This window comes from Dasypus novemcinctus, chromosome 10, assembly GCF_030445035.2.
Source record: "Dasypus novemcinctus isolate mDasNov1 chromosome 10, mDasNov1.1.hap2, whole genome shotgun sequence".
NCBI lineage: Eukaryota > Metazoa > Chordata > Mammalia > Cingulata > Dasypodidae > Dasypus > Dasypus novemcinctus.
In genome coordinates this window covers 121051099-121065008 of record NC_080682.1, presented here as the reverse complement: position 1 = coordinate 121065008, position 13910 = coordinate 121051099, and the positions used below count along the sequence as shown (strand labels likewise).

At 41.1% G+C, this 13910-nt stretch overlaps 1 protein-coding gene across 2 annotated transcripts in view; it reads right to left on the bottom strand.

The window, feature by feature from the left end:
• Positions 1-13806, bottom strand: part of TMEM135 (transmembrane protein 135) — a 305374-nt gene extending 291568 nt beyond the window's left edge. Inside the window, exon 1 of one of the 2 annotated variants that reach the window (XM_058306154.2) lies at positions 13468-13806. In XM_058306154.2, coding sequence (XP_058162137.1) covers positions 13468-13608 — 141 coding nt within the window. In that variant the 5' untranslated portion in view covers positions 13609-13806. The remainder of the gene's footprint in view (positions 1-13467) is intronic. The other variant, XM_058306155.2, reaches the window with a different exon arrangement.
• Positions 13807-13910: the final 104 nt, after the last annotated feature.

The window sequence follows — 13910 nt, the reverse complement described above, 5'->3', positions numbered from 1 at the left end:
TTAAGATAAAATATTGAGACAAATTATGATCAAGAACAAGACTCAGGGACGCAGACTTGGCTCAAATGATAGAGTGCCTGCCTACCACATGGGAAGTCCAGGGTTCAAACCCAGGGCCTCCTGACCTGTGTGGTGAGCTGGCCCACGTGCAGTGCTGATGTACACAAGGAGTGTCCTGCCACGCAGGGGTGTTCCCTGCATAGGGGAGCCCCATGTGCAAGTAGTGTATCCCATAAGGAAAGCCACCCTTCGCAAAGGAAGCACAGCCTGCCCAGGTGTGGCGCCACACACACAGAGAGTTGATGCAACAAAAAAAGAGACAGAGATTCCCAGTGCCACTGATAATAATCCAAGCGGACACAGAAGAACACACAGTGAACAGACACAGAGAGCAGAACGGGGTGGGGAGGAGAGAAATAAATTTTAAAAATTAAAAAAAGAACAAGACTCATATTTAACCCTGAGTACATTATATACGTTTGTCAGACTAAGCAACTAATATCAATATTTTTGGTAATACAGGAGCAGTCTTCAAAACACATACCTGCCATTTCAACTATGCAATTCTATTATCTTAAACTAAAATATACTTTCACACATTCCATCTTCTGCATACTTCAGTACAAATATCTAATCTGACACCCCTTAAGTAATGAAAAATTCTAATAATACACTTCTTATCAAAGAACTTGATTCAGATGAAAAATAGATTCTTGGGGCCCCCTGTTGAAGGCAAATTGGCCCATGTGGTGAACTGGCCCAAGCGGAGAGCTGGCCCGTGCAGGAGTGCTGCCCCCAGAGTGCTAGCCTACACGGAGAGCTGGCGCAGCAAGATGACACAACAAAAAAAGGCACGGGAGAGACAATAAGAGACACAGCAGACCAGGTTGCTGAGATGGCACAAGAGATTGAGCGCCTCTCTCCCACTCTGGAAGGTCCCAAGACTGGTTCCCAGTGCCACCTAGAGAGAAGACAAGCAGACATAGAAGAACACACAGTGAATAGATACACAGAGCAGACAATGGCGAGGGGGGGGGGGGAGCATAAATAAATACATCTTTAAAAGAAAAGAAAAAAACTGCCTCAACATTTCTCAAGATGTTTAAATTGCACTTCAACCGATCCCTTACTATTTTCTGATGAATGTAACATTTGCCACCTAACTGAACCTGAAAAGAGAGTTACCACCTGTGATGGTTCAGCTATTGTGTCATCTCCGCCAGGTAATTGTGCCCAGTTGTTTGGTCAAGCAAGCACTGGGCTAACTGTAATACAAGGGCATTTATGGACTTTAGTCACCACTGGCTTTACTGCAGTGGTAAATCATGGATAGCCGATCAATCAGGGAGATTGCCATCAGCAATGAGTGACACTAAACCCAATCAGTTGAATCCCTTAAAAGGGGAAGTGATTCCAGCATTGAGAGAGAATTTCCCAGCTCCTCTTTGAACAGCCAACATCTCTCAGAACTCATCAAGAACCTTCACTGGACTTTCATTACAGCCCCTGGTTATGGCCTGCCTGCGGAACCTGGACTTGTGCATCCCCACGGCTACATGAGACACTCTTATAGAATCCCATACTATTGACAGATATCTCTTGTTGATTCTGTTTCTCTAGAGGACCCTGAGTAATACACTACCAGAGGAAAAAAAGGAAAGAGCACAGGAAAAAAAAGCTAAGGATCTAGATTACTTAATTTCACAGACCTCACTTCACAATTTTGTCTAAAGCAGTCTCGATTAATCTTAAAAGGTGATGGCAAATAAAAGTTGTTCAAAAAAGTTTTTCAAATATTTGTAACTGAAAATTTCGAACTACAAAAATTTAAAATATAGATATTATTAGAAGGAGGCTTCTCTCTCAGAGAATCTGTTAATCAAGGTATTTGTAGGGTCTGAAGTGATGTTTTCTTACTGCCTTGGGCTTCGAGTTTATGTAAACACCAAATTCAAAGGGAATGAAATCAAATTCTTGGCCAGAGTTCTGGACTTACAAAGTTGTCAGATAACCACTCTTTCTATAAAGTATTTGCTTCTTATTTCCTTCAATTTCCTCACACCAAATTGTTTTTTTGTGCTATACATGGTAAGCCTAATACAGATTCACATACGTGCATACAATCACTACGCCGCTTCCTGCGGAAGGCTTTTGTAAACCCTAGTAATGCTCCCTAATAACACTCCCTACTTTTCCTTAATAGTACTTATCACAAATGAAATTATTTGGTGGGGCGGGGAGAAGGGGAAACTGTAACTTCCAGCTCCCGCATCCCCTACCCTACAGTTCTGGCACAATGTGGACAATCTGTAATGTCTGAGGAATGAAATGAGGGGAGGAAAGGGAAAGTGAAAGAGAAAATGATTCAGGGTAAATAGAGTTACAGTAACACTCCACGAGCTCTAAATGGAGCTATGAGCAAACTATGAAATTAAAGTCGGTCCTGCTTGATTCAACGTTCCCTGTACTTGGGTGTTTCCGAAACACAGGTCTGGTAAAAAGGTCCCATGCCTACTTTCTCAAGGTTTAAAAATCAAGGATTATCCATCCATCCATCACTGCCAAAAGATAATCCTTTAAGAAAACTATCAAACTAGATTAATCTCCACCCAAACTCCACAGATTCAGTTCAAACCAAGAAGGCAAACTAATCTGACAACTGTAATATGTCAAAAGACTATACATAATAAACATAACAAGTTGAAAACACTGTAAATACACCATCCTTATAAAAGGAATCTGCTCAAGTCTGGTGATACCTGATCTAGAACTCTTACTCTTTTCATACTTTTTCTTCATACTTAATAGTTTTCAATGCTGCTGAAAGCAAAATTAGCTAAAATCTACAAATACTCATTTCAATTATTAAATCTTCTCAAGGATAAGAATAAGGAAGACAGACAATCTCATATACAGTTTATAATATCTATTTTTTCTTTTTTTTTAGATTTTTTCTTTTTTTCTTTATTTCTCTATTTATAACACTAATTTGATTTACTAATGAATTGAGCTCATTCAACAAATATGTTTTAATATCCCAATTAGCCCCAGTATCCTAAAATGAAACAGACAAATCTCAAATTAAAAATGAAGGAAAATATATACAAATCTCAAAACACAACTCTTTTAGAGAAGATCAATCAGGAAGCAAGCAAATGTTAGTGATTAATCAAAAAGGCTATGAAAAGATTGACTTAGAGTCAACAGACATCCCATCAAATCTTTTTTTGTTGTTAAGCAGTTTTACTGAAATACATTCATTCACATACCACACAATCTATCCAAAGTATAACAAAAAGAGACACAGATTCCCGTGCCGCTGACAACAGCAGAAGCCACAAAAAGAATACGCAGCACATGGACACAGAGAACAGACAACTGGGGTGGGGGGAAGGGAGAGAAAAAAATAAAATAAATCTTTAAAAAAAAAAGTGTATAATCAATGGCTTTTCGTATAATCACAATGTCGCCTAGCTAATCTTTAATACAGAATTATAACATGATCACTAAAGAATAATGGGCCTAAAATATTACAAGACTCTTAATCATCAAGCAATATTACGCATTATCATAGGCCCAGTATAGTCCTTGGGGATGTGAAAATAAGTTATATTCACGATGCTATAAAAATATAAAAATTGTATCAACACATTTTTTAAAAGACTTCCAAAAGTCTTTGTTTAGAAGTCACTTCAATTAATTCTCCTTCCCTAATTATCACATCGCACAATGACTGACAGCTATTCAATAAATGTAATGAAATATTTATAAATGGTCAATCTACTATCAAGGTTTTAGCACATTTTTTACCACTTCCAAAGCTTATACAGATAACATTTACAGAACAGAAGTTTGTGCTCCAGTCTCTCAATTCAGATAGTTTGTCATTATCAGCAAAAACCAGTTACTTTCTGAAATATTGTTTATACCCAAAGATGGGGCAAGAATTTCTTTCTGAAGGTCTCCCTTCATAACAAGAGGAAAGCACCTTATATTCATTTCTTAGAAATTCTCTCATTTATTTTGAACCACAAAATAATTTCAATCAGCTTTAGATAGTGTCATTATTTGAAAACATCAGTTTAAAAAGAAAAACTAAGAAGGAATACCAAGAAATGTAATAAAGACTCCTGAAATTCTGACTTCAAAAAGGAAAAATGTTGGGAACACACAGAAAATAAGCCATTATGAGAATCTCTTTAAAAAGCAACACAGCAAATTATTCCTTCGTGGGAGATCACTAACTACCTGACGAATGAAAAATCAACTTTCCCTAAACTCACAAATACCTAGAACTTACAGCAGATAGTCAACACCAACACAGAGACAAAAAAAATGCTATCTCTTCAGTCAGAATGAAGAGAACCCTAGAATTTAAATGCTTCAGTAAGTGAGAAACAACTAATATATCAAAGAAACATAGAGTCTGAAAATAAACATTTCTTAAAATGTAAGAGTAGAAAGCAGTATATAAATATATGTGCTATGTTATATGATTGTTAAATATATATATTAAACTAAATTACTAAAGGATTTAAGTAAAATTCAACTACTTCACCCATTAAGAAATATTAAGGGAAGTGGATGTGGCTCAAGCAATTGGGCTCCCGTCTACCATAAAGGAAGTCCAGGGTTCAATACCCAGGGCCTCCTGGTGAAGGCAAGCTGGCCCATGTGGTGAGCTGGCCCACACGGAGTGCTGTCCCGCGCAGGAATGCTGGCCCACAAGGAGAGCTGGCGCAGCAAGATGACGCAACAGAAAGAGACACAGAGAAGAGATAATAAGAGACAAAGCAGAACAGGGAGCAGAGGTGGCACATAAGAATGATCGCCTCTCTCCCACTCCAGAGGGTCCCAGGATCGGTTCCCAGAGCCACCTAATGAGAATACAAGCAGACACAGGAGAACACACAGCAAATGGACAGAGAGCAAAAAATGGAGGGAGGAGGGAGAAATAAATAAATGAAAAGTCTTTGGGGGGAAAAATTTTTTAATGAAAGAAAGAGAGAAATATTAAGTTCAATCGTGGGAAGATGGCAGAGTAAAAAGCTCCAGCAATCAGTCCTTTCATCAGAACAACTATTAAACAGGCAGGAATTGTCTAAATGAACTATTTTGAAACTCCAGAGTCTAACAGAATCTGCACAGAGCAGGAGGAAGAGGCACGGGGAACACCAGTAAATTACACTCTCTGGGCAGCAGCTACCATAGCTCATACCCCAGCACCACAGCAGTCAGCAGTAAGGTTCTCAACTCCAGCCCTTGGCGGAGCTTCTAGTGGCCAGGGTGGGATATAAAGACCCAGTTCCCCCAGGATACTGGGATGTGTGGCCTAATCACTCATCAGTGCTTTTGATTAGCTACTTCAGATCGCTGGATGCCCTGCTCTGAGGGCGGCCACAGCTCCAACCTACCCTGGGTAAATGCAACAAAGGAAACTTTAAATTCAGGACCATTCGTCAAAACTGCATATAATGGGCAAGTGCTGAACCAAGAAATGACAGTTTCAAAGGCCCATGGGGGACACCCCTGGCACCCTCGCTGGACCCTCCCCCACCCTCTGCCCCAAGGCAGTGTAGAACTGGCCGGCATTCTATTTGTGGGTACCTGGACTTGTTCCAACTAGAAAAACTGATCTGGGAAAAATCCTCTCCTGCCCCTCCCCTTCCAGAAGTTGGACTCCAACAAAAGCAGCCTGAGACAGGGCAAGTGAAAATGGGTAAGAAGCAATTGAGTGTGACAGCGTGGGGCAAAGGTTTAAGTCCTGAGGTGTAGCACCCAGGAGAGAGGTCTGTTTCCTGAGAAGGAGAGGGGGCATTCATACTCTTATAACCAGGGGAACTCCTAAGGCCCACTAGTAAGCACAAGCTGAGGATAAGACACCTGCCCAGGAAAGAGAGCAAGGACCCTATATTTGCATTTCCTTGGGCTGAAATTTTTGATAGGGGGACTGAACTCTGAAGGCTGCACTAACCAACACAAAGCCAATTTGCAAAAACTATGAAAGGTGATTTTTGCATAGTTTTGTTTCATTTTGTATGTTCCTGACATTAAAAAAAAAAATCTCTGTCATAACACAAGCTGGATACAAACTCAAGAAAAGGACAGCACAGGGACTACATCCCAGATTTAACATTTTAAAATACAAAAATATACCACATGCAATGAAAGATTACAAGACAAACGGGAAATGACAGCCCATCTAAAGGAAGTGGATAAAAATCCAGAAAGCATCAAAAGAGAAGACCAGACTGTGGACATACCTGACAATTCTTTTAAAAATATAATGTTCAATATGCTTGAGAAGATAAAGAAAAATACAGAGAAAGAATTAAAGGATATCAGGAAAACAATGAATCAACAATATGAGAATATCAATAATGAGACAGAAATTTTAAAAAGGAACCAACCAGACCTACTGGAGATGAAGACCACAATAACTGAAATAAAAAATTCCCAGGACAGTTTCAATAGCAGATTGGAGCAGCCAGAAGAAAGAGTCCATGAACCTAAAAACTCAACAACTGAAACGAGTCACACTGAGAAGCAGAAAGAAAAAAGAATCAGAAATAGGGAAAATACCCTGAGAGACCTATGGAACCCTATCAAATGTAACAATATACATATTATGGGAGTCCCAGAGAAAGGAGGAGGAGAGAAAGGGACAAAAGGAATATTCAAAGAAACAATGGCAGAAAACTTCCCAAACACGGCAAAGTACATGAATATACACATCCAAAAGCAGAGACCACCACACAGGATAAAGCTGAAGAAAAATATGCTCAGACATATGTTGATCAAATTCTCAAATGCAAGGGACACAAAGAGTCATAAAAGCTGCAAAAGAAAAAGCAACATGCTATATACAAGGGAGTCCCAATTGGAGTATATGCTGATTTCTCATTAAAACCACAGAAGAGAGGAGGCAGTGCGTGAAAGTGCTGAGAGAAAACAGTTGCCAAATCAAGAATTTTATATTCAGCAAGATGTTCTTTCAAAAATGAGGGAAACTATGGTCCATGCAGGGTGGCAGTGCTCCAGGGTGTATTCACCAAATGCAATGAATGTGCCTCACTGATGAAAGGGGATGGTGATGTGGGAGGAGTGGGGAATAAGGGATGTGAGTATATGGGAACCTCTTACGTTTTCTTTTCTTTCTTTTTTTTTTTTTTAAGATTTATTTTTATTTATTTAATTCCCCTTTCCTCCCCCGGTTGTCTGCTTTCTGTGTGTCTTTTTGCTGCGTCTTGTTTCTTTGTCCGCTTCTGTTGTCGTCAGCGGAACGGGAAGTGTGGGCGGCGCCATTCCTCGGCAGGCTGCTCCCTCCTTCGCGCTGGGCGGCTCTCCTTATGGGTGCACTCCTTGCATGTGGGGCTCCCCTACGCGGGGGACACCCCTGTGTAGCACAGGCACTCCTTGCGCGCATCAGCACTGCGCATGGGCCAGCTCCACACGGGTCAAGGAGGCCCGGGGCTTGAACCGCGGACCTCCCATGTGGTAGACGGACGCCCTAACCACTGGGCCAAAGTCCGTTTTCCCCTCTTACGTTTTCTAAGGTAACGTTTTGTATGATCTATTTATCATTAAAAATAGACAATAAAAAAAAAATGAGGGAAAGGTTAGGTCAGTCCTAGATAACCAAAAGCTGAGGGAGTTCACCACTAGACCTGTCCTACAAGCAAAGCAAAAAGGAGTTTTTTTCAAACTGAAAGGACACTAAACAATGGTAACTACTTGGGTAGTTACAAATGCCAGAACTATTGTTAATTGTGTCTTTTGGTATGTAACTCCACTTACTACTTCTTACAGGTGTTAAAATACAAATGCATGAAAGTAATGATAATCTATGGTTGTGGATATACAGTGTACAAATTCAAATTCTTATAAAACAAGGGAACTCCTAAGTCCCAATAGTAAGCACAAGCTGAGAATAAGACACAGGCCCAGAAAAGAGAGTGAGGACCCTGCATTTGCATTTCATTGGGCCGAACTCCCAATGAACTCCCTATTAGACAAGTACCAAAAAAAAGTGGAGGTATGAAAGGATATGGGAACAGCGTTTGTTACTAAAGTTAAGTTGCTACCAAATCAAAACTATAATTAGGATGTTAAGTTTTAACAAAAGTCATGAATATACAATCCAAGAAACTCAACAAACTCTAAAAAGGATATACACAAAGAGACCCACACCAGGATGCATTATAATCAAATGTCCGATGTCAAAGACAGAGAATCCTGAAAGCCAGAGAGAAGCAATGTGTCAGGTATGAGGGAATCTCAATAATATTAACTGACAATTTCTCATCAGAAACCACAGAGGCAAGAAGGTAATAGAATGGCATATTTAAATTTCAAAAGAAAAAAAAAAGGCCAAATAAGAATTCTTTATCTGGCAAAACTGTCTTTTAAAAATAAGGAGATTATGAGATAACCAGGTACAAGAGCTGAGGAAATTTGTCAACACTAGACTTGCTCTATAGGAAATACTAAAGAAAGTTCTTGAGGTTCAAAGGAAGGGACACTAGACAATGGATCAAAGTGGCCTTAAGAAATAAAGATCTCCAGTAAAGATAATTAAATGGGTAAATATGCATGTCAATACTATTGTATAGCTGACTTTGGTAAGAGAGCATCTCTGCTGTTGCCTTAATTTGGACATTTCACAGCCTCAAAACTCTATGTATGCTTTTACCCCAAATAAACACCCTTTAGAAAAGCAAACACATTTCTGGTACTTGCACTGGCAGCCCTGTGGCAAACTAAGACAAACATTATCACAAAAGTAAAAATACAACCCAGATAATGGGAGAAAATATTTGGAAAACATATATCTGATAAGGGTTTAAACAGAACCTATAAAGAACTCCTACAACTCAAAGAAACAAATCAATTAAAAATGGGTTCAGGGAAGCAGATTTGGCTCAACTGTTATAGGGCATCCACCTACCACATGGGAAGTCCAAGGTTCAAACCCCGGGCCTCCTGACCTGTGTGGAGCTGGCCCACGTGCAGTGCTGGTGTGAGCAAGGAATGTCTCCCCCACATAGGTGTGTCCCCCGCGTAGGAGAGCCCCACGCGCAAGGAGTGCACCCCGTAAGGAGAGCCACCCAGCAGGAAAAAAAAAAGTGCAGCCTGTCCAGGAGTGCAACCGCTGATGCAGCAAGATGACGCAACAAAAAAAGATTCTGGGTTTCTGGGTGCCGCTGACAAGAATACAAGTGGACACAGAAGAACACACAGCAAATGGACACAGAGAGCAGATAACTGGCGGGGGGGCAGTGGGGAAGGGGAGAGAAATAAATAAAAATAAAATAAATCTTTAAAAAAAAATGGGCTCAGGTTTTAAATGGACATGGCTTCAAAGAAGATATACAAAGGAAAATAATTACTTGAAAAGATGTTCAACATCATTATTATCCTCACCATTAGCCATTAGGAAAATGCAAATCAAAACCTGCAATGAGATACCTTCTCACACTCTCAAGAATGGCTGTTATTAGAGAGAAAAAGAAAAAAGAGAAGAAAAGAAGTGCTGATGAGGATGCAGAGAAAGAGGAACACTTCATTGTTGATAAGAATGTAAAATGCTGAAGCAGCTGTGAAAAAAGTAAAACGGTTCCTCAGAAAGGTAAACATCGAATTAAAACATGATGCAAAAATTCCATTCCTAGGTGCATAACCAAAAGAAGTGAAAAGAGGACTTGAACAGATACTTGCAAGCAAATGTTCATAGCAGCATTATTCACAATAGCCAAATGTGGGAACAACCCAAGCAATCATCACCAGATGAATGGGTAAGCAAAATGTCGTATATACATTCAATGGAATATCTTTTAGTCACAAAAAGGAATGAAATTCTGATACATACTACAACATGTATGGACCTTGAAAACATTATGCTAAGAAAATAAGCCAGACACAAAGGAACAAATATTTTTTAATTTCATTTATATGCGCTATCTAGAAAAGGCAAATTCATAAATACAGAAAGTAGAATTTAAAAAACACTTGATTAAAACTTTTCCCCCAAACCAGTTTCAGTTTATACCGTCTCCATTTCTTCCAATGATGGCAACTTCATCCATCAAATTTGAAATCCTAGAAACATTAGCAAGGTATTATACGGCATGCCCCAATATCCTCAACCTTTCAGTCCTGTTCAGCTTTCTGTGAAATGCCTCGAGAACTGACCTCTCTCTGGCATTACCTTAGACCTGCTGAATACCTTCTCATTCCTACAGTCTACATTAATTCATTTATTAATACATTTTTTACTCATTCAGCCACTTATTAAGTACTTTTTGAAGTACTATGCTAATTCTGAATACAAACCATACTAACAGGAGTTCTAACAGGACATGGAGAAAAAGATCAGAATTAACGTACACCATCTCGATAATAACATTTTACTTACTAAGATCCTACTATGCGACAACTGCTATGCCTATAAATCATTATCCTGTTTAAGTTCTCACAACAGCACTTAAAGGTAGATATAATTATCTTCTGCAAACAAAGAAGACTAAAGCTCAAAGAGGTGAAGTCATTTTCCACCGTCCATCGCACTGCTAGTAAACTTCAGAGCCAGGATTCCACAGGAGCTCTTAGTGACTTCCGCCACTACATTCTCTCCAACCCAGTCTAGCCAGTGCTACAAGATTTATCATCTTAAGGCACCGTTTTTGCTTGTAACCCCTTAAGGTAAATCCATGCAACTCCAAAAAAGAATTCAATGGCTCCTTTAGACCTTCTGACTGTCTTTGGGAAAGGACCTTGATCTGAACTGAATCCTGTATCTTTCTCTTACTAGCCCTGAATCTCATAAATCACTTAATCTCTCTAACACTAAATTTTCTTTGCTATGAAATGGGATAAGGCAGAGTTGTGTAAGAATTTTAAAAAATAGAATATATAAAGGACTAAGCATATAAGTGCTCAGTGAGTAGGAACTTTTAATACTCATAAACTCTCACATACAACCTTTCTATTTCATTTAATCAATGTCTGCATTGCTTCTCTGACAAAGCCACTTAGACTTCTGCCTCGGTTCACACTATTCACCATCCCCTCCATTAAGAATAAAGAAGAGTAGGTACTCTGTAAATATCTGTTACATTGATCGATGTCTGTCCATCCCTACCTTCAAGGCTCAAACCAGACGTGCTTTCCACCAAGGAGCCTTCCCTAGCCACCCTCAGTGACCTTCACTCCTAGCTTAAGTGTTACTGCGGGAAGGGGAGGAAAAAATACGTATTTATTCAAAACCAATTATAAACGTCAATATGCCATACATCTTCAATACATTATTTCATATAACTCTCACAGAGAGAGAGAAAGTAACATGCCAATCAAACAGCTAGTGCCAAAAGGAACTGAGATTCAAATCCAACCAGATGTCCTTGACTCCTTTTCAAGTCCATGGGACCACAGCACCTTGCCCCTGAGGGCACACATTTAATCAAGAGATATCCAGCACTTTGAGCACGGTACTGCTATATGTTCTAAGTAGCCAGATACACACACACACACATATATATATAACTGAAACAAAACTTTCGTGAAATAATGCTTATACTAATATTTTCAATTCTATTCTGTTTCACTAAAAATAAAATGCTGGTCAATTTCCACTAACTTTATTTCACAACCACTAATAAGTAGTGACCTGAATTTGAAATACACAGCTGTCAGAGATACAAGGCCACATAAAATGCAGATTTTATCCTCAAGGAGTATTTAATCTAGGGAAGTTGGAGATATAATAGTAAAACACAAACTCTTAACAAGTTTTTCCTGATCCCCACCTCCACACCACCTTGCTGGAACAGGAGACTGAGTTCCTGTTGCTTCCCCGAATTTCCTCTATCTTGGAACATGTCCAACAAATTCTCTAGTTATGTATATGTATACTGATCTCCCACTAGCAGATACGGCAAATAACTGGTGAATGAAGAAATGAGGCACAGTAAAAGTGCTATGGATTTTCAGAGGGAGAAATTCCATAACTATACTCTCTCCCCATCTAGATCATAATCCTGAGGGTGGGAACAATCTTTTTGTATAGTCGAGTGTATCAAGGACTAATAATGTTTATAGATGTTCTGGCTTTTTAAAGAAGCTAGATAGACTGGCCACAATTCATGTGGAAAAGCAGATAAAAAAAGGATCTTTGCGAAAGAAAATCAAAACAGAAATTTCCAGCTCCAATAATAACTTTATGATTATCAGCCTCTCCTCCTGATCCTTACTATTTAAAATGTGGCCCTGGAACCAGGAGCACTGACATCACTTGAGAGCTTGTTAGAAATGTAGACTCTTAGGGCCCACCTAGACCTACTGTATCGGAGCCCCCATTTTAACAATATTCCGAGGTGATTCCTAAGGCTCATTGAAGTCTATATAAAAATGAAAGTGGCACTTGCAATCTCAGAGGTCACCATTTTCTCCAGAGTAATCCCTGTAGCAAATGATCAGACTTTTCATGTAGTACTTCAGATATGGCAATGACACACTTTCAGACATATTAGGGTATAAATCCAAATTATTATTGAGAAGAATCTATTGATCATCCGTTGAATATTGAATGTAACTTTTAGGAAGCATGCAAAAATATGATCTCTGCCTTCTTACGACACAGACTCTATAAGGCAAGAAAATAAGAGAAATTAACTTCAGTACTTCAGAAACCAAAGTAATAAATCTTTAATACTAAGGACAAAATTAAAAAAAAAAAAAGAAATCTAGGAACAAACTTTTTTTTAACAGTTTTCAGTAACGTACACATTCCCGAATAGTCTCTATTTAAAACTCCAAAGTTAGAACTGCTCTATACATAAAATTGTATAATAAAAGGACCTAGGTAATACAAAAAGCCAGACCTTCGCTGACTCTAAAACTGGAACCACCCTTTAAATCACTCCCCAAAATCTCACTATTTTGTGAACTTGCAAAAACACCTGCAAAACCCTCCCTCCACAAATCTGTTATTTAAGACCAGGTCGGAAGCCAAGGACATACTGTAAAATTTGCCCTTTTTCCAAGAAAAAAAAAAAAAAAACACAACAAAATAACCAAACAGGGGAATTCGATAAGGAAAGGTCGCAGGTCATTCTTATCGTTGACCTACGAGCACTCCTTCATCACCAGACCGGGGAGAGGGCACAGGACGCGGGTCCCGAGTTCATTTTCGAGTGTCCTAAAGTCAACCCTGGAGTTGGCGTCCATCCTCTCCCCAGCAACAGGCACTGGGATGAACGCTCAGCCGCTCGCTCCCTCCCCTGCCGCCGCGTAGGATCCAGCCAGTCGGTCCCTGGAGACCCCCTCCCACACCCGCCCCCAACACTCTGACCTCTCCCAAGGAGGGCCGAGCCGGGGGGCGCCCCCCAGGCGCCTCGGGGGCCGCGGCATCCCCCCCCGGCCCAGCGCCACCCCGCACTCGCCCCGGGAGAGGGGCGCGGGGGGCCTCACCAAGTACAGGGGGGCATAGATCTTCAGGGACTCCTCCAGGGCGCCCCCGGTGATCTGCAGGAAGGAGACCCCGCAGGAGGGATGCCAAGTGTGGCCGATCTCGTAGCAGTTGTGAGGGATGGACTTGCTGAGGGCCGCCATGACGAGCAGGCGCGCGCCGGGCGGGAGCGGCAGGGGGGGCCGAGGGCGCGGGGCAGCGCTCCCGGGCCGCCGCCGAGGTCTGCCCGCCCCCGGGCGGCGCGGCGGGGGCAAAGGTCACGCCAGCGGGGTTACTCCCGGCCGAAGTCCTCGGATGTTGAGCGCTCGGCGTATCGCAGCGCCAGGGGGCGGGGCGCGCACGCGGGAAGCGGGCGGAGGCGGGGCGTGCGCGCGCCCGCCGCGGGCCTCCGCCGGGGGCGAGCTTGGCGCGTGCCTCCGCGCCCGGCGCGCCGGGGGCCCTGGAG